This window comes from Heloderma suspectum, chromosome 9 (assembly GCF_057233095.1).
Source record: "Heloderma suspectum isolate Gila_16-S chromosome 9, 16-S_ref, whole genome shotgun sequence".
In the NCBI taxonomy this organism is placed as follows: domain Eukaryota; kingdom Metazoa; phylum Chordata; class Lepidosauria; order Squamata; family Helodermatidae; genus Heloderma; species Heloderma suspectum.
The window spans coordinates 22,939,212-22,963,791 of NC_139466.1; the positions used below are offsets into that span (position 1 = coordinate 22,939,212).

The window sequence follows — 24,580 nt, forward strand, 5'->3', positions numbered from 1 at the left end:
GAGCCACCTATGATGCAAACTACTTTACCTGTCAACAGCAGCTTACAGTTTACATGCAAAATAATCATAATTGCAATGAGAGTAATGTTTAAGTGATAAAAGGTATCTCTTCTCTGCTCAATCTTTTCTATTCTTACAATCCATCGTTTTATCTAAACTGAGTTTTATATTTGCTTGACAATGACTGCCTGAGACAGAGAAGACTGTAGACTTAACTGTTAATAAGAAGGTGAAAGCCAGTGTCACCATATACTGTACAAGGTAGAGGATTTAAAAAAAAAAAAAAGCTAGCATTAAAATTCCTGCTTAGCCACAGACTACATATGTTGCTTTGGACAGATGGGGACCTTTGGTGACCAGTAGAAATGAGAGTAGCATGACCTCACAAGGCTGAGTACATGGTGTCATTGCCACTTCTCATCCCACATGAATAAGCATGAAAGCTATGACAAATATTGTAAAACACGTTGTACACTAAATGTGCTAAACAAACTATTGTTTAAAGAAGTTCTGAATTATTTCAGTTGACCAACAGCTTGTTGTTGTTCAGTCGTTCAGTCGTGTCCGACTCTTCGTGACCCCATGGACCATAGCACGCCAGGCCTTCCTGTCCTGCGCACTCTCCCGGAGTGTGCTCAGGTTCATATTCATTGCATCGGTGATGCTATCTAGCCATCTCATCCTCTGCCGTCCCCTTCTCCTTTTGCCTTCAGTCTTTCCCAGCATCAGGGTCTTTTCCAGTGACTTTTCTCTTCGCATTAGGTGGCCAAAATATTGGAGCTTCAGCTTCAGTATCTGTCCTTCCAATGAGCACTCAGGGTTGATTTCCTTTAGGATGGACTGATTTGACCTCCTTGCAGTCCAGGGGACTCATAAGAGTCTTCTCCAGCACCACAGTTCGAAAGCATCAATTCTTCGGCGCTCAGCCTTCCTTATAGTCCAGCTCTCACAGCCATACATTACTACTGGGAAAACCATAGCTTTGATTAGACTGACCTTAGTTGGCAAGGTGATGTCTCTGCTTCTTACTATGCTGTCTAGGTTGGCCATAGCTTTCCTCCCAAGGAGCAAGCATCTTTTAATTTCATGGCTACGTCTGCAGTGATCTTGGAGCCCAAGAAAGTAAAATCTGTCACTGCTTCCAATTCTTCCCCTTCTATATGCCAGGAAGTGATAGGGCCAGATGCCATGATCTTCGTTTTTTTAATGTTGAGTTTCAAACCAGCTTTTGCACTCTCCTCTTTCACCCTCAACAAGAGCCTCTTTAGATCCTCTTCACTTTCTGCCATTAGGGTGGTATCGTCTGCATATCGGAGGTTGTTGATAATTCTCCCAGCAATCTTAATTCCGACCTCTGATTCATCCAACCCGGCATTTCTCATGATGTACTCTGCATATAAGTTAAATAAGCAGGGTGACAATATGCAGCCTTGTCGTACTCCTTTCCCAATTTGGAACCACTCGGTTGTTCCATGTCCGGTTCTTACAGTTGCTTCTTGACCCTCGTACAGGTTTCTCAGGAGACAGGTAAGGTGGTCTGGTACTCCCATCACTTTAAGAATTTTCCACAGTTTGTTGTGATCCACACAATCAAAGGCTTTAGCGTAGTCAATGAAGCAGAAATAGACATTTTTCTGGAATTCTCTTGCTTTCTCCATGATGCAGCGAATGTTGGCGATGTGATCTCTAGTTCCTCTGCCTCTTCGAAACCCCGCTTGTACTTCCAGTAGTTCTTGGTTCGCATACTGCTGAAGCCTAGCTTGTAGGATTTTGAGCATCACCTTGCTGGCATGTGAAATGAGCGCAATTGTGCGGTAGTTTGAACACTCTTTGGCGTTGCCCTTCTTTGGAATTGGAATGTAAACTGACCTTTTCCAGTCTTGCGGCCATTGCTGAGTGTTCCAAATTTGTTGACATATTGAATGCAGCACTTGAACAGCATCATCTTTTAGGATTTTAAATAGCTCAGCTGGAATACTGTCATCTCCGCTAGCTTTGTTGTTACTAATGCTTCCTAAGGCCCACTTGACTTCACTCTCTAGGATGTCCAGCTCAAGTTCAGTGACCGCACTATCATGGCTACCAAGGACATTACTATCATGGCTATCAAGGACATTAAGATCTTTCCTGTATAGTTCTTCTGTGTATTCTTTCCACCTCTTCTTAATCTCATCTGCTTCTGTTATGTCCCTGCCTTCTTTGTCCTTTATCATGCCCGTCTTTGCACAAAACGTTCCCTTGAGATCTCCAATTTTCTTGAAGAGATCTCTAGTCTTTCCCATTCTGTTGTTTTCCTCGATTTCCTTGCATTGTTCATTTAAGAAGGCCTTCTTGTCTCTCCTTGCTATTCTCTGGAACTCTGCATTCAGTTGGATATATCTTCCCCTTTCTCCCTTGTTTTTCGCTTCCCTTCTTTCCTCAGCTACTTGTAAAGCCTCATCAGACAGCCACTTGGCTTTCTTGCATTTCTTTTTCTTTGGGATGGATTGAGTTGCTGCCTCCTGAACAATGTTACGGACCTCCGTCCATAGTTCCTCAGGCACTCTGTCTATCAGGTCTAATCCCTGAAATCTATTCGTCACCTCCACTGTATATTCTTAAGGGATATGATTTAGGTCATACCTGAATGGTTTAGTGGTTTTCCCTACGTTCTTCAATTTCAGCCAAAATTTTGCAAGAAGCAGCTCATGATCTGAGCCACAGTCAGCTCCAGGTCTTGTTTTTACTGACTGTATGGAGCTTCTCCATCTTTGGCTGCAAAGGACATAATCAATCTGATTTCAATATTGACCATCTGGTGATGTCCATGTGTAGAGTCGTCTCTTGTGCTGTTGGAAAAGAGTGTTTGCTATGATTAGCGTGTTCTCTTGGCAAAACTCTATTGACCAACAGCTATGCAATAACAAAAAGAACGCATTAGTGAAATATGGACTAATGCGTTCTTTTTGTTATTGACCAACAGCTATGCAATAACAAAAAGAACGCATTAGTGAAATATGGAGCTGCCCCATTCTTGTAAAGATTTGAATCGTAGATTAAGAAGGGAACAAAAGGATATTTGGTTCAACATTTTTTCCCATTTACCCCCACCTTCCCTTTCTCCCAAGACCAGATTTTACAGGGCAGATGAATGACTATCACAAGCAGAGAGTGGGTATCGTATGTGCAGCTGTCTGCGGAGTAAATGCATCCAGAGAAAGCCAAGAGAGAAAGCCAAGCAACAAAACATGGGAAAGTCTATTTCCCTGGACTCTAAGCCAGTTTGATGTGTGGTGAAAATTTTGTTTGAACCTTAAATACTGAGATTTGCCAAATGCTATGCATGCACAAATTCAACAAGTCTTCTCAAGCAGCACTTTACTCTCAAGCAGCACTTTACTGTTATGAATGCTCACAACATCTTGCCCCTTCCCCCCAGTTATGGCAGTCTCTCTAATGCCCCCCAAAAGGCTGCACAGGGATGGGAGCCTCTGTGGCACTAGTTCACCTTACTGCAAACTTTACCTAGTGAGTAGTTCTTAAAGGAACAGGAACATTTTCAGGGGCTATAGCTCAGGGTGATAGAGCCCCTGCTTTACATGCAGAAGGTCCCAGGTTCTATCCCTAGCTTCTCCAGGTAGGGTGAGGAAAGAATCCTGCCTGAAACCCTGGAGAGCCACTGCCAGTCAGTGTCGACAATACTGGGCTAGATGGACCCATGGTCTGACTCAGTATAAGGCAGCTTCCTGTGTAGCATGGTGCAGAAGCAACTACAGCTGCTTCAGGGATGTGAATGGATGACTGCTGTCCAGTGTGTCATGATTTTCTGCATACAGTACAATGTTTAATCCCTCCCACCGCTGGAAGAATTATTTTGTGGTTTGCTAGGCAAAGTTGTTTTTCCTGTTAGCTATTGTAAAATAAGCTGGGTAGCCAAATCAACTAAGATTTGCAGACCAAGATCAGCTGACTTTGCCTCAATTTGAATATTTTTCACTTCTGCTTAGAAACCAGAAGGTGCCACTGCACTTATGCCATGCACTCTTCCAGTTTTGCTTTTTCCCTCTGGTTTTTGAAGCTATTTTAATCCCTTAAAATGGCTTTAAGCAGAAAATGAAACATACTTGTGTGTCTCTTGTCTGCCGTGTTTAGGTTTTGTAAAGCTTATGTAGTAGTAAAGTTCCCTGGAATTGTATGAATACTGTCCCATGGGTCTTACATAAAAACTAGATATGTATCTCATTAGGCTTTTCCAGTGAGCAAAGTTTTAAATGAAGGAACAAATAAATATTTGATGCAAATGCTTTCATTGCCTCCCAAAGGTACAGGCCATACAAATATCTTTACAAGGGTGTTTTCTCCCCATCTCCTTTGCTGTTTCAACAAAATTACTCTAATAAGGTGGAGTTTTAGCAATGCTTTTTTATTGCTAAAGAAGCATCAGCTTCTTATTTTATGTGTTCATTTACATTCACTCTGCCAGTATTTTTTTTACTTAAAGTTTAGATATTGTTCTATTGTGACAGCATTTGAAATGATTTCTCTACCACAGTTCTGGGAAACATAAAATGAAAGCAGTACTCCCTGGACCCTTAATTCTATTAATTCTTTAGGAAATATGGGACCATAAGCCACTTTTCTATTACAGTCAGCTCACATTACCTTCCTCTCTCATATGTATGTATGTATATCCTCCTATTCTTCCTTTTAGATTACTGGTAAGCAAAGTATGGCCCAAAAGCCACATTCTGGGAGACAAGGCTTTTTTTTTTTCCTCTTGGTCTGTTCAGCAGGGGCTACTTACGTCTCCCATTCATTGCAGTGGGACTTGTGTAGGAGAACATCCAGTTGGATTGATCCCTTAGTCTCTAAGATGCTGTTAAGTCTGACTATGTCCCCCAGATTTTATTTGTTAAGCCTATATGACTGCTGCTGCTTCTTGTGTGCGATATAAGACTTGGCTTAGGTAATACCTCTACATTAAGGGCATGGCTGCAAACTATGTATCCTGTCATGGGGGACGGTATAGTAGAACAGTGTGAACTCCCACATCTTCCCTCTTCCCTGGATGTTTTATTTCTCTCAGGCTTCCTAAAATTGCTCTTAAGGGTACTTCTACAAGTTGATGCTAAGAACACTTTTTTTTCCCTCTGTGCACCACTTCTAAATGTTGTTAAGGCAATACAGAAAGGGGTTGTTTTTTTTAAAGCTGTTTTAAAATTAGGTAGCAAGTTTTGGCCGATGCAACTTTGGTCATTCAATTTACAGACAGGGGAAATTAAAATAGTGCTATGTCTCTCAAGAAATGTCCTTAGCTTTTAAGGCCAGAGAATGAAATATGCAAGCTCTGTAGAAGAAGTGAAAGCAAAGCAAACTCTTTATCTTCATTAAGGGAAGATTGTTGCAAAATGATTGCTATGTGGGAATTTGAAGTCATCTTATAGATTGAAAAGTTCCAGCCTCATGAATGACCTAAGTCTTAGAACCCTAGAGGTGGTATCTTTCACAGAGGAGCAGTTCTGAGCTAAGTAAATCTTCCCTCGCAGGCATCTGCTGAGCTAGAAATGCACTCTGGAGTATTGATGTCTTTTAGCTGTTACAAGAACAACAGTCATCCCTGACAAAGCTTGCAAATGAATGAAGGCAGTTACATTGTATTTGCATATTGGATGTAATATATTCATTGCATTTCTATCTTGGCACATTTTATTACAATATCAAAATGAGCTCTAAGTGGGTTTTACAATTAAAATAAAAGTCTGCACTCAGTTTGGTGTGTTACATTATGTTCTTTTCTGACTTTTTTTTTTAAAAAAAGCTTCCATTATATAGGGATTTTTTAAAAAATCATCCAGAATAACAGAAGTGGCACATTAAGTGACCACATCTGTCTGTATATGTTCCTGAAATTTTCAGCTAAAATTAATTAAGGGATTGCACTGTTTAAATGTTCATTGCATAGGTACTTTTAAAACTTATCAAACATGTGCTTCATTAATACATTTTAATATAATGCATTGCTTTATTGTTTTAAATAATTGTTTTCAATCAATATTGTTTACAGTCAAACATTAGGTAGAGAAATGTTGGCAGAAAGGTAAAAGGAGGTAATAAAGTCCACTACAGGACTTGCTCAAGTCGCATACACACAAAGCCCTGGCATGTAGAATATACATCTTGCAGGGCGTGAGAGCTAACCCCACCACTATTCAAAGCACTTTCTATGAGAACTAAGAATTATGTAACTAAATGCTAACATCAGGCACCTACCAAGGCCGACACATCAGCAGGAGGGCTACTCCTGACTATCACAGCCCCTTGGCCTGGCTGTTGGTCCTCCTTGTCATTGTCACGTACTCAACTTCTTTATCCCTGTGGCCCAGAGAAAAACACAAGCATGGGAGAGATGAAAAGGAGAAACTACTATCACTGCAGCCTCACTCACCAACCATTTTCTCTGGGGTTGGGGCCATAGGGAAAGGGAGGTAATGGTGGTGAGGAGGAAGATGAAGATGAAGCCCTCTTGCCTAAGGGCTCTCCAAAAGCTGGAGTCAGCTCTGCTATTTGCCATGAAACAGGAGTGGACATCAAAGACATAACATAATCCTAAGTGAATGTAATCCTAAATGGTGCCACCCAAGTCCTAGCGCATTATATGAGTGTTGTCAGACCAACTGGATACAGTGACCACAGTGTTATCAGATTTAATATATATTTAAGTGGAAAAGGAAGTCCAAGGAAGTCCAACACAGTCACATTTGACTTCAAAAGAGGAAACTCCTCTAAAATGAGGGAACTGGTAAAAAGGAGAAGTGAAACTGCTTGAAAAGGGGGACTTGAGAGGATTGAATATCTTCAAAATACTTGGTGGCTACTCAAAACCACAGTAATAGCTCAGCTAGAATGTATACCTCAGGTCAGAAAAGGTGGCACCAAGTCCAAGACATCACCACTATGGTTAACAAGCAGTGTCAAGGAAGCTATTAGAGAAAAGAAGGCTTCCTTCAGAAAATGGAAGCCTTGCCCAAATGAGAACAAAAAGGAACACAAACTTGCATGCAAGTGGACAATAAGAGATACAAATAAGCATTTTCAGGAGCATATTTCTAACAACATCAAGGCCAACAATAAGGAATTCTTTAAATATATCAGAAGCAGGAAACCAGCAAGGGAGGCAGTGAAACCACTGAATGACAATGGAGTTAAAAGGAGGATGAGGAGAAGCTGAATGTATTCTTTTAATCTGTCTTAACTGCAGAAGGTGCAGGACAGATACCTGTGCTTGAGCTGATGTTTCAGGAAGGGAGTCTTAGGAACTGAGGCAAATAGTGGTGACAAAAGATGAAGTTTCTTGACCATATTGACAAAGTGAAAGATAATATATCACCAGGACCAGATAGTATCCACCCTACAGTTCTTAAAGAACTCAAAAGCAAAATTACTGATCTTTTAACAAAAGTATGTAATGTCCCAAAGATCACCCTCTGTCCTAGAGGACTGGAGAACAGCAAATGTATTGTCATTTTTTAAAAAAGGGAGCTTGGGGGCAGGATCTGGAAAATTACAGGCCAGTTAGTTTAACTTCTGTTCTGGGTAAATCTGTGAAAGGTATTATTAAAGATAACATTAGGAAACGTATAGTACGACAAGCCCTGCTGAAAAAGAATCATCGTGGCTTCTGCAAAGGTAAGTCCTGTCTCACTAACCTTTCAGAGTTATTTGAGAATGTCAATAATGTGTGGACAGGGATGATCTGGTAGGCACCATTTACTTTGACTTCCAAAAGGACTTTGACAAAATCCTTCACAAGTTTAGTAGTCAGGCCTAAAAGGAGAGGCCTTCTTGTGGATCAGTAACTAGTTAAAGAACAGAAAGCAGAACATAGGGATAAATGGTAAACTCTCCCAATGGAGGGATATAAGCAGTGGAGTCCCACAAGGATCTGTATTGGGACATATTTCCAACTTGTCCATAAGTGATCTGGAATTAGGAGTGAGCAGTAAAATGCCCAAGTATGTGGAGGACACCAAATTATTTTGGATAGTTAAAACAAAGAGGGATTTCAGAGATCTCCAAGAGGATCTCTCTGAACTGGGAGAATGGGCATGAGAATGGCAAATGCAGTTCAAAGTAAGCAAGTGTAAACTGATGCACATTGAGGCAAAAAATCCTAGCATCACATATACACTGATGGATCTGAGCTAGCAGCGACTGATCAAGAAAAGGCCTGGTAGACAGCGCAATGAAAATGTTGACCCAGTGTGCAACTACTGCGACAAATTTAATTGCATAATTAGGAAAGGAATCAAAAATAAAACAGCCAGTATCATACTGCCTTTCTACAACTCTGTGGTGCGACCACACATGGAATACTATGTACAGTTTCGGTCACCACACCTAAAAAAGGATGCTGTAGAGTTGGAAAAAATAAAGGGCAAGTAAAATGATCAAGAGGCTGGAGCAACCCCCCTATGAAGAAAGGTTACAATGTCTGGAACTGTTCAGATTAGAAAAAAGGCAAGTAAGGGGAGACATGATAGAGGTGTACAAAATTATGCATGATATAGATTAAGTGGATAGTGAGACATTCCCCCCCCCCTTAATACTAAAACCCAGGATGATCCTATTAAGTTGATTGGCGGGAGATTCAGGACAGATAAAAGGAAGTACTTCTTCACACAATGAATAGTTGAACGATGGAATTCACTACCACAAGGGGATGGCAACCAATTTGGATGGCTTTAAAAGGGGATTAGACAAATTAATGGAGGATGAGGTTATCAGTCTTGACAGCTATATGCTACCTCCAGTATCAGAGGTGATATGCCTGTGTCCTGCTTGTGGGTTTCCCGTGGACAGCTGGTTGGCCACTGTGGGAACATGTGAACATGGGATCCATCATGGCTCTTATGTTCTAAAGACAGAATTGCATTTATGGGACTGTTATTTGGAGTTCTCAAACTTTAGGTTAATTGTTGAGTCTGTAATACAGCTTCAGTGGTTTGTCAGGCATTGGGAGGGTAAGCCATAGAACCTACAGCTTTAGGATCACTAGCAGGTTGCAACGCAGCCTTTCTGCTTTGCATAAAAAGGGGTGGTGGTGTCACAAGATCTTAATTGCCACTCTGATGCATTTAAATTTTGTGTCAGTTAACATGGACAAATTTTGTTTTTGTTGTTGTTCAGTCGTTCAGTCGTGTCCGACTCTTCGTGACCCCATGGACCATAGCACGCCAGGCCTTCCTGTCCTGCGCTGTCTCCCAGAGCGTGCTCAAGTTCATATTCATTGCATCGGTGATCGGACAAATTACTTTAAAATAATTCCTCAACCATTATTTTTGTGCTTCAGAGATGAGTAATAGATATCCAATTCTCCACACACCCTTTTTCCTCCATATATTTCCCAAATATATGTCTGGGATCTGTTTCTCAGCTGGGGATGTTTCTATTTACAACTTTATAGTTTGAAGAGATTTTCTTAACTCCTATTTGCTCCTGCTGAACCATTTCTTCTGTGGTATTACTGTTTCTAGGGTCAGCAAATGTCACTGTTCTTTCTGTGTGCCTTCTTGCTTTTTGTTTTAAATTCCTGCTTAGCCACTTTGAACAGATATTAGCTACAACAGATAAAACTGGATATGCCAAATAAGTCTTTTTGAAGCAACTTGTACTCTATTGTGTGCTGAAAGCAAGTGTTTGCTGTACTTCCAGGATATCTAGCCACAAGACTAAATAAATAAAATTCAAGAAAATTTTGGTGCCTGGAGACATTTGTCTGCTGTGCCCCCTCAGCCTCCAAAATCTTCCTCTAAGCTGGAAAGAAACAACACATAGGACTTCAGATTTGTTAAAAACACAGATGTGTATATATACACACACACACACACACACCATCCTCTTGTTCTCTAGCCTCCTGCCATTTGAGTACATAAACACATAAGAAGAGCCATGTTGGATCAGACCAAGGGTCCATCTAATCCAGTATTCTGCTCACACAGTGGCCAACCAGCTGCCCATGGGAGACCACAAGCAGGACATGAGTGCAACAGCACCCTCCTGCCCATGTTCCTCAGTAACTGGTGTTCATAGGCATATAGCCATCAGGACTAGTAGCCATTGATAGCTTTCTCCTCCATGTCCAATCCCCTTTTAAAGCCATCCAAAGTGGTGGCCATCACTGTGTCTTGTAGTAGTGAATTCCATAGTTTATTCCCTCCATGAAGAAGTCCTTCCTTTTATCTGTCCTGAATCTCCCACCAGTCAGCTTTATGGGATGACTCCAGGATTGGGGTGACCCCATTTATGAGTTCTCTACTTGTTTGACTACATTCACAGCAGAGTAGCTCCTTACTGCAGTACCAAGGAGTTGTGCTTGGCCATGGATACGATGGTTGTGTGTCCTGAAGGTGAGATCCAACCTTATCAATACTAGATTATTCTGTGAGCAGAAATGAGGGCACCTCTCATCTGCAGCACATGACATGCTTTTGGAGAACCATGCATTAAATCATTTGAAAACTGTTTTTGGCTTGGGTTTTGTACATACTTAAACAGAAGATAATTAATTCAGCAACTTACCAGTCAAAGTGCAGATGGCATTTAAATTTGATTACAATATGAATCTTCAAACACTGTTGCTTGTGCACAATTTAGGATGTTTTTTATATGATGAATTTGCACTGAAAATAATATTTGGCATATATTCTTAGGGTGGGGATGTTCCTGTCTCTATAAACAAATGATCGAGTCAGTTTCATATGCTGCAAGATGTTGAGTAATCAGTTCTTCTTACCGTACCAGCTACTTCACTGATAATGACAGCCAAATTGCTAATTGAGAACTTCACAGTATTTTGTGCTATCAAATTAAACTAAACATGAGAACTCAGTATTAGTAAGGTCATTCACATGTAATTGTGGTTGAGTTCCAGGACACTGTACAAGATCACAAGAGATTAAAGGAAGAGTTTCATGGGTCTTTGGTTTCTTTACTTTTTTATGCGATTTTCTTTTCAGTAATGCAAGATTTATGTGTTCTATGGAGATTAGCAACACAATCAGTATGCTTTCTCAACCTGTTATACTTTCCTGTTGCTAATGTTAACACTCAGTCTAACCCTCGTTTTTAATTGTGACATTCATTGTACATATTCCGTTAACTGCATTTAAAAAAAAAAAAAGGTTTCACTCCAAGTCCTTCAAAATATACCTTTTTTTTCCTCTTGGAAATTAAAATAGACACACACACACACACACACATGAGGACAAATTGCAGGATCACAGGCTAGGAGTCTCTCCCCAGTCAGTGATGCACTTTTCCACCTCCCATTTCTTCAACAATCTAAACATTTTAAATACAACAGCAAATCTTCATTATAACAACACCACAGGAATTGCAGGTGTTAATTAAAAATTCAGTAGTTTGGTTTTGCATTCTGTCAATAGCATAATCCCAAAGAGAATATCCTCTAGCTGTTTGCACCAGACGTTATGTAATCTCCTGAACTTTCCAGTGGTTTTACTGAGATTGTACATCCTGGGCTACTCATCCCTCTTCTAGGATTTCTCCATGTAGCAGTTCACTGTTTTAATGGCTGCTATAAATATGATATGATTTCATCCCATCATGATGGGAATGGTGCATTTGGAGGAATGGTCACCAACTCACACCAGAGTTTACATTTCCAGGATTACTGCAAAGATCTTGCTGTGTCTACATCAGCCTTCCACAACCTAGTGCCTTCAAGATGTTTTAGACTTCAAATCCCATCAGCCCCTGCCAACAAGGCCAATGGTCAGGAATGCTGGGAATTGTAGTCCAAAACATCTGGAGGGCACCAGGTTGGAAAAGGCTGGTCTACATGATTGCCTCCAAAATGTTTGCATGGGATTTTGTTCCCTCCACAATATTTGTGAGGGAGCCTTCAAAATACGTTATGCAAATTGGACTCATGTTCACCAGTTCCTACTGGACCTATTTAGCACAGCTTGTGGGCTTTACAGAAGGGGTTGGGCCAGTTGACAGATGTAGCAGAATCAGGGGTCTGTGTCTTTTCTGTGCATAGTTGAATGTGGAGATCTTAGAAGCAAACTTTGTTTTACAGAGATTTCAGCATCAGGAAAAGGGGAAAGAGCATCCAAAATGGTACGGAGGAAATTATCCATGAATTCTCAAATTCTTGTTGTGGTTGTTTATTCAGAAGTAGATGGGAAAAACTACTACATATATTAGTTTTTAAGCAGATAGAAAATCTACTAATCTGTTAGTTCTTATCCACTTGTTGCACCAAATATTTAACTCTTTTCTCGATATCTGTCATTCATCTATCTCCAGAGAGCTGCTGTTTGCGATGCAGTGTAAGCTAATGTCTACATCAACCTAGAATTTTACCCATATCATCTGGATTTTACTGGTCAAATAAGATGCTAAGGAAATCTGAGGAAACTGTGTGTGTGTGTGTGTGTGTGTGTGTATTTCAATCACAGCCGGCCTTCCTCACAATTGTGCTTTGAGCATTGTCAGGGTTCCCCTTATGACCTAGACTCCCTAAGTAACTCCTTAAAGTTCTCTTGCGTCCTTAAGAGTCCCACCTTCTTTTAAACTTCCCCTTCCCAATAACATGGGGTTTAGGCTATAGATGTGGGGTGATTGGCACTTCAGACACCTGGGTGTTAAACACAACAGTTTACTGGTTAATTAAAGCAAGCAAATTACAACTAAAGGTATTTACAGAATAGAGCTGAGTGATACAAATGACATTAAAAGAAAATAAAGGCTGCAAAAATGCACGTTTCTCTACCCTAGCTGCACAAGACTTCTCCAGGCTGTTTCTTCCTGCTCTCTTTTCATGCTCTGGTCTTCCTCCCGCCCTCTCTCCCTCCTGCCCTCTCTCTCTCTCTCTCTCTCTCTCTCTGGTCTTTCTCTCTCATTGGCTCTTTCTCCCTTTTTATCCTCTCCTTCCCCAAAACCAAAAGCAATGTTTAAAAACTGGAGAAATGATATCTAACTCAGGAAAATGAAACTTAACTGTGGAAATGAAACTACTCCTCTCAGGGATACCCCCTCCCAACAAAAAAAACCCAGGCCTCTAGGCCTGATCTTATTCTTTTCCTTGCCTCTGTAGGCCTCAAACCTTCATAAGTGTATTGGGCTCTTAGCCCAAGATGGGCTTTTCGTGAAATAAGATTATTCATTGTAATAATTGCCATGTAAGAATAGTTCATACTGAAGTTGCTGTTCATATTGTTAATATCATTCATCCAGGGGAAATGCAGGAAGTGGTTTATTTACTTGTACTAAATTGAATATCTTATCTCATTTTATCAGATGGTGTGTGTGTGAGTATGAGAATGAGAGAGAGAGAGAGAGAGGAATAGTCTTTTTCTCATCCGCATCTACTGTATGTAAGGGCTGGTGAATTTCTCTTACATCAAAAGGATGATATTCCTTTTTCCTTCCCAGAGCAACTGGGCATAGAGGCTTCTTTATATAGTAACACTTACCCCAGCATTTTAGTTGTCACCTGCTATTTCCAAGGGGAGAGTGCTGCAGAATTCTTCCAATGCTTTTATCACCCCAGCTTCTCCGATCAGGAAAGCAATTTATTGCTGATTGCAGAACTCTTGAACTCCGCCTGGCAGCTGCACTCTGAAATTTCTCTGATCCATCCTCCTAGTAATTTATTTATATATTCCTTTGAAATTATTTTTGGGACTCCTTGAAAACCTCTTGACATTGCAATACCCATGTTTTAAAATCTTATACTGTTGTTTCTTTCTCCTTTTATATTCCAGATAACAAACGAGTAACTTTGGAAAGGTCACGTTCCCGCCACAATGGAACTATCACAGCAGTATGAATCTCCCCAATGCCAAAGAACTGGAAAGGTGTTTTATTTACTTTAAATGGAGACATGGTGAAAAGAGAGTGCGAAGAGCAACAATGATCAGAAATGAATTTTAAATGAATTCCAGGGACTAACAACCAGAAGAATAAATATGTATTTTACAAATGTCATTGTGCAAAAACAAAACCCTTACTGTATATTATTAACAAAATTCTCGAGAGATGTAAACAGTGTTCAAATATAAGGTTCTGCCTCTTCTTCTTTAGTATTACTTGTGGTTGTTAAGCTGGCAACTAAGACCGAAAACTACCACGTTTTGTGCAGCTCCCATGAATTTGTGGATTGTGCCTAAAGTGTGGAGAACTATGTATATGAATTAATACGGCTAAGGTATATATTTGCTGTTAAAATGAATAGCATCAAAAGATCAGGTCAACTAAAGAGGACAGGAGTTCATTGATAGTTCTTATTTTGACATGCAAGGAAAAAATAAAAATTTGCATATTAATGAATTCAGATATGAGCTGATATATCACACATCATAAGAGACCTTTTTGTAAGCTTGAGAAAGCACTGTATAGCCCCATCAATTTCCTTAGGATCTTATCTCAAGTTTTAAGCATGATGGATTCAGCTATTTTGGTTGCAGTTAAACTTTATCACAAATGTGCAGCCTCAGTGGTAGAAAGATATATAGCTTCTTATCACTGCAAAAAGAAAAAGAAAAAAAAAGAATGAGAACATAGGATTATACCAAAGTTAAACTATATCATTTTCAGAATATGTTTTTAACTATATTTAAAGATGTATTTTCTAATTATGCACTTATATAAACTTTATACAGATATTTTGAGGAAAAATGCTTGCCTATTTTGATGGTTCCAAAATTCCTTTGCCTTTGTTCAAGCTTTCAAAGACATAGTCTACTAATATGAAGGTAATCAAAATTGGATGCTCAAGGTACTTCCAAACGTACTCTAGAAAAGTTGTGATAACCCATGTTGAGATGGCCTACATGGTGGGCTAAAATAATAACAGCAGGGAGAGAGTGAGAGGAACATACAGTCTAACATTCTTTGCAGATCACTCCCTTTGGACCATTTTGACCCATATCACATTTTGATCACCCCAAAGGCCATCGACATGAGTCAGTTGAGAATGCCACATGTTTTGTAATGCACTGTAAAACTTGCTCTACTGCACTTCCTGTATATATGTGTGTGTGTATTTCAGGAGGATGGGGAAATGTTTCTTAGAATGGAATACCCTTTCATTACTGATGGTGATTAGAGAGACACTATTAGATGTGCAAAAAATACCTTACAGCATTTATTCTGACCAGTGAGTTTACAAGAGCTGTGTTAGTGAGGCACTGGTGGGGAGCATTGAATGCACTGCAACAAAGGATTCTGTAGGATGGAGGCTAGGGTGGTATTCAAAACACAGGCACGTCAGGAACAGAGTCATCAATTCTTTGCTCAGTGTCTTTAACAAGAAGTTTCATAACCATTACCATATGCAGCAAGGGCTAAAATCCTCATGGTAGCCTAAGTTATCACAGAAAACCACTTCCACTATAGTTTTCCATTAAGTATATTTCTGGGCCTCTCAAGAAAACCATATCACAAGAAATCTACAACAGTGACCTTGTCTGCCACTAGGAGGCATCCATTAGGGAGAAGGCGATTTTCAGCGATACTCCTTTCCTGCTACAGCTCCCAATACCACATTCTGCTCTGCAGAGTCCCCCAACCCTACAGTGCACATCCGGGGGGAGCACAGGGGACTCACTGAAAATCACTGCCTTCCCCATTCTGCTGATGGATGTCCCATCAACAGCGGGATACTAGTTGGATACCACCTATTGTTTTCCCAGCTCAAGGGAGGGGAAATTGTTAATGTGAAGAGTTAAGAGTAAAACGTGGGATTTTATCCTCACAGCAGCCCCATATTGTAGGTTAGACAGAAATGACAGCTGCCCATGGTCACCCTGTGTGGCAGCTAAAGAGGCAGACCTGCTCTTCCAGAAGTGACACTCTAGCAACTGTCTATTTTTCCAGTGCAATGTTGGGTGGGGTGGGTTGTCTAGATGTAGTGTTATATGTATGGAAGGGATAGGATGTTTTGCATTTATTCCACTGAAATATTCTTAGCCGCTGCTCATCTCCTGCATTCTATATTTGGTGCATATTATATTTTTAAAAAATAAGTTGCTCTTTTTGTTCATGTTGTGTTTTATTTGGGGGTCCAGGAGAGAATGGAACCAACCTGTTTGGGTAGGCAGCAGCCTTTGGGTTCATAGTCTACATTCTGTGGCTACTTAAGACTCATCTATCTGGATCTGGGCTGCTTACAAGTTTAAATTCATGGAGAGAAAAGACCTTGAGGTCCTTCTCATATCCCCGATGAAGTAGAAAAACTCCCGAATTTCAAAGGGCTTGATTAAGGCCTATGGGTTCATAGGAATATGATGCTAGCCTACCAAACTGGATGCTTGATATATTGCCACAGATCTTTCTAATGAACACAAATGGTTTTAGTACAAAGAACAAATATTTTGCAGTTACCTCCTGCTCTATAAGAATTTATTAATATGTGTAAGGTAAACAATTACTTTTTAAATTACCCATCTAATCTATATTTTCTCATTCATGTGTTTAGAGTCAAAACATGTTTAAATACAAAAAGCCAAAATGGTAACTCATTTGGATGAGCAAAGTGTTAATTTTCTAATGTATAGTAATTTAAAACAATGCATTGAAACTCAAGAGATGACATCAGTAATTTGCTAGAATTTAGAAGACAAAACGTTAAAGCAATTATCAGAGCATCTGTGAACATATCCTTCTTAACATACTACAGATATTTTTATTGTAGCATTAATTATTATGACTGCTGCATTTTTCATTTCCTGACATTTTGTTTTTGAGCAGCCTAGTAGTTGGCAAGTGAAGATTTTAAAGAACCACATTCTGACAAAAAGCAAATCCAAAAGACCCCTAAAGATATTATAATATTTCAATTTTACCAGCCCAGTCATTTTATTCCATGTTTGAAACATTTATTTTGTGTAAGTTAATGGACATGTTTCTTAATAAATTAAAAAATGGGTAGAAAAAGATAATATTGTAAATACAGGGTGCTTGTATTTATAAAGTCTGAAAAGTATTTTCTGAATTTTATGTTGGGTCACGGAATTGTTTGATAGCTTTTTATTCTCTTTGAAAATGCAGATTTAAAAAAAACCCTTGCTCTCATTATTATGGTTCCCACTCCTGTTAATGTTTACCTGGTAACCTAGTAAATGTGTAGTCTGGAAGTCATAGCACCTTTTCCTGAACTGCACTTGCCTTATTTTCTAATATTAATATTTCTAATATTATTTTCTAATATTAAGAGGAAAACATTATATATCTTCCATTCCTTTGCAAAAGCTTCCCAACGATTGAATTATTTTAAGTGCTAGTCATTGCTTAGAGTCAGTTCCTGCTGCTCGTAAGAATGTGCAATGCATTTTATGTAAAATTTAATATGCTATGATCCTGCAATTGCTCTTGCCCTGCCGGGGAGTGACATCTTAAATGTTAACATCTTTTAGTCAATATACAAGATAAAAATAAAACCTGGCCAAAAATAAAGCCTTTTTAGGCAAAGCCACTTATTTTTAAATTAAACCACTATGAAGAATTTCTGAATAAGCCATTTTTAACAGCAAACCCCATATGTGTGTGTGTGTGTGTGTGTATATGTTTGTGTGTGTGTGTGTGTATATATATATATATGTGTGTGTGTGTGTGTGTGTGTGTGTGTGTATATATATATATATATATATATATATGTAGACAATGGTGAGTGAAGCTTGCTTGTTTCTGCTGACCACTATTTACCAGCTTATCACAAATATGCATAAATGTTATATGCTTGAACATTTAGCTGTTGCATCTGCATATATACAAGTGTATGTACTACCTCAGAGTGCAATTTAGCTATATACAGATTCCCTCATCTTCCCCTCCTCCCCCACAAAAGCTAGCTCAGTAGAAAAAAGAAGACATAGGCCAAAATAGACAATACACTGGTGATCTGTGATTGGATCTCCAGGGCCCCTGAATTCAGTTGAAGCACAGAGGCTTAACTTTTCCCCACATTGTGTTCCCAATCTAAATCCTCCTGAGAAATACTGAAAATATAATAACACCTTCCATTGCTGTTTGTCCTGTTAGGAATATACCCATATGTTTTCCCTAACAGGACAAAGAACAGTTTGGGGAGAAGGTTAGAATTCAGGAAAATTACAAGGGGACAGGTTTAAAAACCCCAGCGCTGTGCTCCTGGTCCTATTTGAATCCTCCCCATGAACGCTTTAAGAAAAAAATAAGAGATGGGAGATCAAGTTATCAATCTTCATCTCATCTTATTTGGCCCATAGGAACTTAACAGTGTCTTTGGGGTCACAATCTTTCTTTAATGTAACCAGATAGTTTCTGTGGACCACCCAGAGAGCTTCAGCTATTGGACAGTATAGAAATGTAACAAATAAATACATTTGAGTTTGATCATTTGTTCCTAAAGTCTTCATGCAACTAGGAACAAGTTCAGCTGATACTTCTGCAGTTGTGAGAGCCCTACCAACTGTCCTCTAGTGGGCTCTCCTTTACTACCCATAATACCGGAGCCAGGAGCTCACAGGCTTTGGTGCCTCATCATCTGCTATCTGGTGGCTCTTTTTCCAGCAGACTGCAAAATTTACTGCAGCCACAACTTGTGCCTTCTGGTTCACAAATTGTTCTTGCACACTCAGGACACAAGCAACAAAAAAGTTATCCAAACAATCTCTAGTTAGTTAGGTTTTGGGGTAAATAAGAAAACTAGATAATTTTGCTACATACACCATTATAGACACCTCTAAGTATCTAGGGAATCTAAGTTTTAGTAGAAATGTGTAGGCTCCCTTTTGAAGAAAAAGAAGAAAATAAGGTAATTGAAGGTAATTTCAATAATACACTGTTATGGTCAAGTCCATCCTAAGACTAAATGTCCCACCATTCTCTCACAGTGCAGCTCTTGCCTCTCTTACCATAAGCAACTTCAGCAACCCTTTGAGATGAGGTCAGAGATGCAGGAAGGCCCATGATCTTTCAGGCTCACTCAAACGTACCCAAATTGGGCCTGTGGCAGGTCAGGTTAAAGCCTTTGCCCTAAGTATTTGCAGAGTATTACAGATAAGTGCAAAAAGTTAACCTACCCACCCATCTTCATGTATTTGTAGCCACAGGGCAACTGTATGATAGCTCTTCCAAAGCAAATACTGCTTAACTACAGAAGACTACTTGTACCCTTCTTAGTTAAAAACAAAAAATGGTAACCCTATAACATCCCCTACAGCAGATATCAAAAACTTTCAATTGTTACAGTTATTTAACTTGCACTTTAAATAAAAAAGCAACATTAATATTAAATTATGGAAGGGTGGAATAACAGCGCAGCTTTGTATTCACCATGTACAAAGTCGAAGAACAGGTAAAAAAGAAGAAAGGTACCCATGACAATTATTCCCATACCTTCAGTAAGAACCTGCCTCATTTATGCTTTGATCTAAGCACCACTGTGTAGCTGGAATGTCTAGCATATTATTGACACTTGTCAGGATGTAGTTAGCTATTTAATAAAATAAGCTGTAGAGACTTCTCTATGGTGTGTGCCATAGTGTCTTTTTATTTTATTAGATCTTATAAGTTCAAATAACTACATTTCACTTTTATAACATTTGCAGGCCCTTGTAAAAGTAAAAACAAAATTTCACAAGTACTCCTCCACTCTTAGCCTCCCTCTGCAGCACCAGAAACTAGAAATTTAGCAGCATATATAGAAAATCACTTACTCCACTACCACCACTGTCTTGTGCACACACTAATCACTAATATTTATAATACTGTTCCACCCATGAAAGCCTCACTGTCAATACGGAACTAAAGTGTGCTAAGGCACGTGAACTCTATTCTATATAGCATATATAGTATGTGTGTGCAAAGAGATACTGATCACTTTACTGCTGTTCTACTACTTACAGATGTGCCAGTTAAGATTATGGAAATGATAACCTGAGTGATAGCAGCAATATGTGTGGTGTTCCCCAAGTCTATTTCCTATTATGCCTATGGGGCTGTTCACACAACACACTAACCCACACTCAGTGGCTGAGTGTGAGTTGTTTTGAATTGTGGGTTGTTTGTTGAACTGTGGGTTTGCATGTTTGAACACAGCCAAGGTAGCATGTTAACCATGCAGTGTGGGCTGTTCATCACCCTGAACAACCCAACAACAAACCATGGGGTCTCAAGGTGGCTTGTTCAAGAAAATAAGCCACACTGCATGGTTAACAAGCCACCCTGGCTGTGTTCAGACAACACAACAATCCACGGTTCAGAAACAAGTCACAGTTCAAGACCACTGAGTGTGGGTTAGTATGTTGTGTGAATAGCCCGTATGAGTTATTTCTGGAGTTAACTTCACTTTCAGGCAAGACAACATCCCAGATCATTCACCACTATAGAAGGCAAAGGAAAAAATTGGTGGGGTAGCTCTATGTAACTTCCCCACCCCTTCCTGTCTCATTTTGAACAGGGCTGCCTAAACATTTAATGGATGTCTGAAAGCATCTTTCACCCTCTGGGATACTTAATATTTCCCAGATCTGAATATATATTCTGAAATGATTTCAACTAGCAGTGTTATTCAGATATTACAAAACACAAAATATTATCTCCTACCTGGTTATCTTAATTCCAGCTCCAACATCCGATCAGATGAGCCCTGCTGAAGCATTTGTCTCCACGTATTCTCAGAATGTGTGGAGGGAGGGGATGGGCCATGCATGTTTGCCCCACTCCCAATGCCCTTGTCCCCTTCAGCGGCAGCCTCAGATCTTCCCAGGCTGTGTGGAAAATCTAAAGGACGAACCTTTGGTCATTTGGGGGCGGAACTAGCATGCATTCCACTCCTCCCTCCATGTGTTCTGGGAGAACACCTGAACAGGGCTATATTTAGGCTGTAATCTAGTGCAAATTATCTTCAGTTAGGTTTCATTTATTTCAATGCAAGTTAACTGCATAATTCTGTATTGGATGGTAGCATTCAATATTTTAGATTTGGATATCAAATGTACACTATAAGTGTAATGCAATAGAAGGCTTAAAACCTTTCCGTATAATACCAACTTTATTGCAAAGTAAGACTGTTTTTGGTGATTTCAGAGCTTGGTCATCAGTTGATCTAAACTTTGTTACAACAAAAACTCTATTTGTTTTGAACTATCTTGTGTTTATTTAATACCTCTTGAATGTTATCACTTTGAAGTACCTCTGCTATAAAATTCTGTTTTGGGGGAGGGTGGGATGGGTGTTTGTTTTTTACTCTGAAGTGTCAGATATATTTGTTTGAAATGGGCAGGGAGAATGCCTTCTGTAATAGCTACTTTAAAAAAAATCTGGGATATTATATTCTCTTTAAACTGTCAATACTTGGTGGTACAAATTAAAAATGTAACAATATCATGCAGTCATTGAGCACATTAAAATCAGTCTGTTTTATTTCAAATATATTGAGTTGATTAAGGTATTGTGACAAACATAAAATTAACAAGATCATTACTGTTCATATTTTCAAACCATTTATGTCACTTAATTAATTAATAAAATTGGCCTGGTAACCCAATGGGAAACATTTTTGCCTGGGCCCAATTTGAGAGGAGGGTTTACAGGGATATCTTGGAGAATGAGGGGCACCATGGAGGTTGAAGCTGAGTATTTCTTGAGTCCTGGGTGCATTGTCTCCCAGCAACCACCCATTCATTCAGATAAAAAGCCAGTGTGCTTTTTTATAAAAGATAAAAGAGCCAGTCTGGTGTAGTGGCTAGATTGTTGGACTGTCGGGAGATCCGGGTTCTAGTCCCCACTCAGCCATGGAAGCTCATGGGGTGACTGCAGGCCAGTCACAGACTCTCAGCCCAACCTACCTCACAGGTTTGTTGTGAGGATAAAATGGAGAGGAGGAGGATTATGCATGCCTCCTTGGGTTCCTTAAAGAGGAAAAAAGGTGAGATATAAATGAAATAAATAAATAAATATCATGACCATGGAAACCAGCAACCAGATCCCAGTTGTGCACCAGACAAGCTACTGCAGACTCCCATTGCTATCCCCAAATGTTGCTTCTTACAGGTCACATCAAAGTTAGTAGCTTAGAGTCTTCCTTTTCACGAAAGTTGACATTCCCTGGATTTCCTAGAATTTTTCCAGAACTGAGGCTTTAAAAACAAGGTCCCATGAGGCCTGGCTGGGAAAGGATGGAATCTGATGTTGTTTAAGCCCCTTGGTTGAAAACCAAAATTTGTAAGTACAGGCCTCTCCTTTCCAGCTCCTAGCACTCCTGCAATGCTCTAGGTCACTAGTTGCTTCCCAGAACTTATTGCCCTCCCAAAAAATTCTGTTCTGCTCTTGACCTCAACCCCATTGTCAAGTGCAATGTTGAGGTGCACCACAATCTCTATATCATGCCTGTGTTTGGCACAATACAGAGCCTACTGCTGGTGCTATATATAATACAGGAGTGGGCAGACTTCAGGCCGGTGGGATCTACTTAGTTTTTCATTAAAACCAGAGCCTGGTATTAAAAAGCACAGGAATTTGTTTTGAGCATCAGAAGCGCATAGAGCGCAGAGACTTTCCACACAAAAATCCACTTCTGGTGATCCCAAGTTTATTTCAGCACTATGTGGGCTGGTTCACAGAATTACAAGCACGATTTGCATTATCGCCACCCAGCTGCAGCTTATTGTGTCATCTGAACCCGGGTGGCATAAAGAACCTTCAAATAACCCTACAATAGCTCATGGGGTTAAGCCACAGTAACTTACGATGGTGCAAACTGGGTGTGTGTGTGTTTGGGCATGGGGTGGGAGTAATTTTGTGGCTGCTATTGTTAAACAAGTGGGAATCAGAAATCATGGCCATTCTACTGCAAATCATCCAGAGATCTACCAGCAGATCCAGACCAGCTTTCTGCCCACTTCTGCTGTAATGCAAGCTTAATTGTATGCATTATAATAGTATTAGTGGCCATGTTACTTTGACAGCATCCAGGAGCAAGCTTGGTAGCTGAACTAGCAACAAGTGGAAACTGTCACCTAGAAGAACAAGTAGCCAAGAAGTCTAATGTTATGCAGATCATTACAAAAAATAAACACATCTGAGCTGGCCTTTAATGATCAATGCCTTGATTATCTGTTGTTTTTTATTCTCTCAACAGCTGCAAAACCTGACACTTTATTTTGCCAGGAGACCTACAAGATAGTTTATGTGAAATCTTTCAAGTTGCTTGATGTGCCTACAGTCATCTGCCGATATTTCACACCCATGTAAAAGTGATGCTCAGTTTTGTTGACAGTTGAATAGTATGCTGGTGGAGAACCCTTGTGGCAAAGTATTTCAAAAGCCTGGCTTTCCTTTTGCATTCTTTTGATGTCTCTCAACCCAAAGAGCTGTCATTGGAGATGGTACTGCCAAGGTTGATAAAGTCCCAAATATTGTTCCTCAGCTTTAAAATGCCCTATGATAATAAACAACTTAGCATTTGCAGTTGATAAAGCCCAGCTAGAAGATGGAATCATTAGTCTCTCAGTTTTTCTGAAAACAGGTCATAAATCCAATGCATGTCACTCTTTTAGGGCTAAGTAGACAGCCTGCCAAAGAAGCTGCACACATGTTCTTGTAGGAATTAAGAACTGCCTTGCTGGATTAGATAAGAGGCCCTTTGAGGAATGGTCTGTTTCAGAACACGGGTAAACATTTGTTATGGGTTGCAAAGGTGATTATCCACCTGGCCCTGTTGCATCACAAGGTCAACTTCTTGCTCTATCCACTATCCAGCAGAAGAATTTTACTGTTATCGTTCCTGTGGGATTTGGTTCTCCTTCTGGGTGACAACAACAAAGACGTTCAGTCGTTAAGTCGTGTCCAACTCTTCGTGACCCCATGGACCGTAGCACGCCAGGCCTTCCTGTCCTCCACTCTCTCCCGGAGTGTGCTCAAGTTCATATTCATTGCACTGGTGATGCTATCTAGCCATCTCATCCTCTGCCATCCCCTTCTCCTTTTGCCTTCAATCCTTCCCAGTATCAGGGTCTTTTCCAGGGAGTTTTCTCTTCGCATTTGGTGGCCAAAATATTGGAGCTTCAGCTTCAGAATCTGTCCTTCCAATGAGCACTCAGGGTTGATTTCCTTTAGGATTGACTGATTTGACCTCCTTGCAGTCCAGGGGACACGTAAGAGTTTTCTCCAGCACCACAGTTCAAAAGCATAAATTCTTCGGCACTCAGCCTTCCTTATAGTCCAGCTCTCATAGCCATATGTTACTACTGGGAAAACCATAGCTTTGATTATGCGGACCTTTGTTGGCAATGTGATATCTCTGCTTCTTACTATGCTGTCTAGGTTTGCCCTAGCTTTCCTCCCAAGGAGCAAGTGTCTTTTAATTTCATGGCTACAGTCACCGTCTCTGGTGATCTTGGAGCCCAAGAAAATAAAATATGTCACTGCTTCCATTTCTTCCCCTTCTATATGCCAGGAAGTGATGGGGCCAGATGCCATGATCTTCGTTTTTTTAATGTTGAGTTTCAAACCAGCTTTTGCACTCTCCACTTTCACCCTCAACAAGAGGCTCTTTAGATCCTCTTCGCTTTCTGCCATTAGGGTGGTA

General features: G+C 40.0%; 1 protein-coding gene across 9 annotated transcripts in view; it reads left to right on the top strand.

Moving 5' to 3' along the window:
- Positions 1-23,271, top strand: part of DIAPH2 (diaphanous related formin 2) — a 503,126-nt gene extending 479,855 nt beyond the window's left edge. For 5 of the 9 annotated variants that reach the window (XM_084813809.1, XM_084813808.1, XM_084813812.1 and 2 more), the window contains one exon: positions 13,773-23,270. Coding sequence is in view for 6 of the 9 variants with exons in the window: in XM_084813808.1 (XP_084669934.1) it covers positions 13,773-13,837 (65 nt within the window). In the remaining 3 variants the exon portion in view is untranslated. Of the gene's footprint in view, positions 1-12,082; positions 12,124-13,772 lie in introns of all 9 variants that reach the window. The other 4 variants (XR_014784816.1, XM_084813816.1, XR_014784817.1 and 1 more) reach the window with 3 other exon arrangements.
- The last annotated feature ends 1,309 nt before the right edge of the window (positions 23,272-24,580 follow it).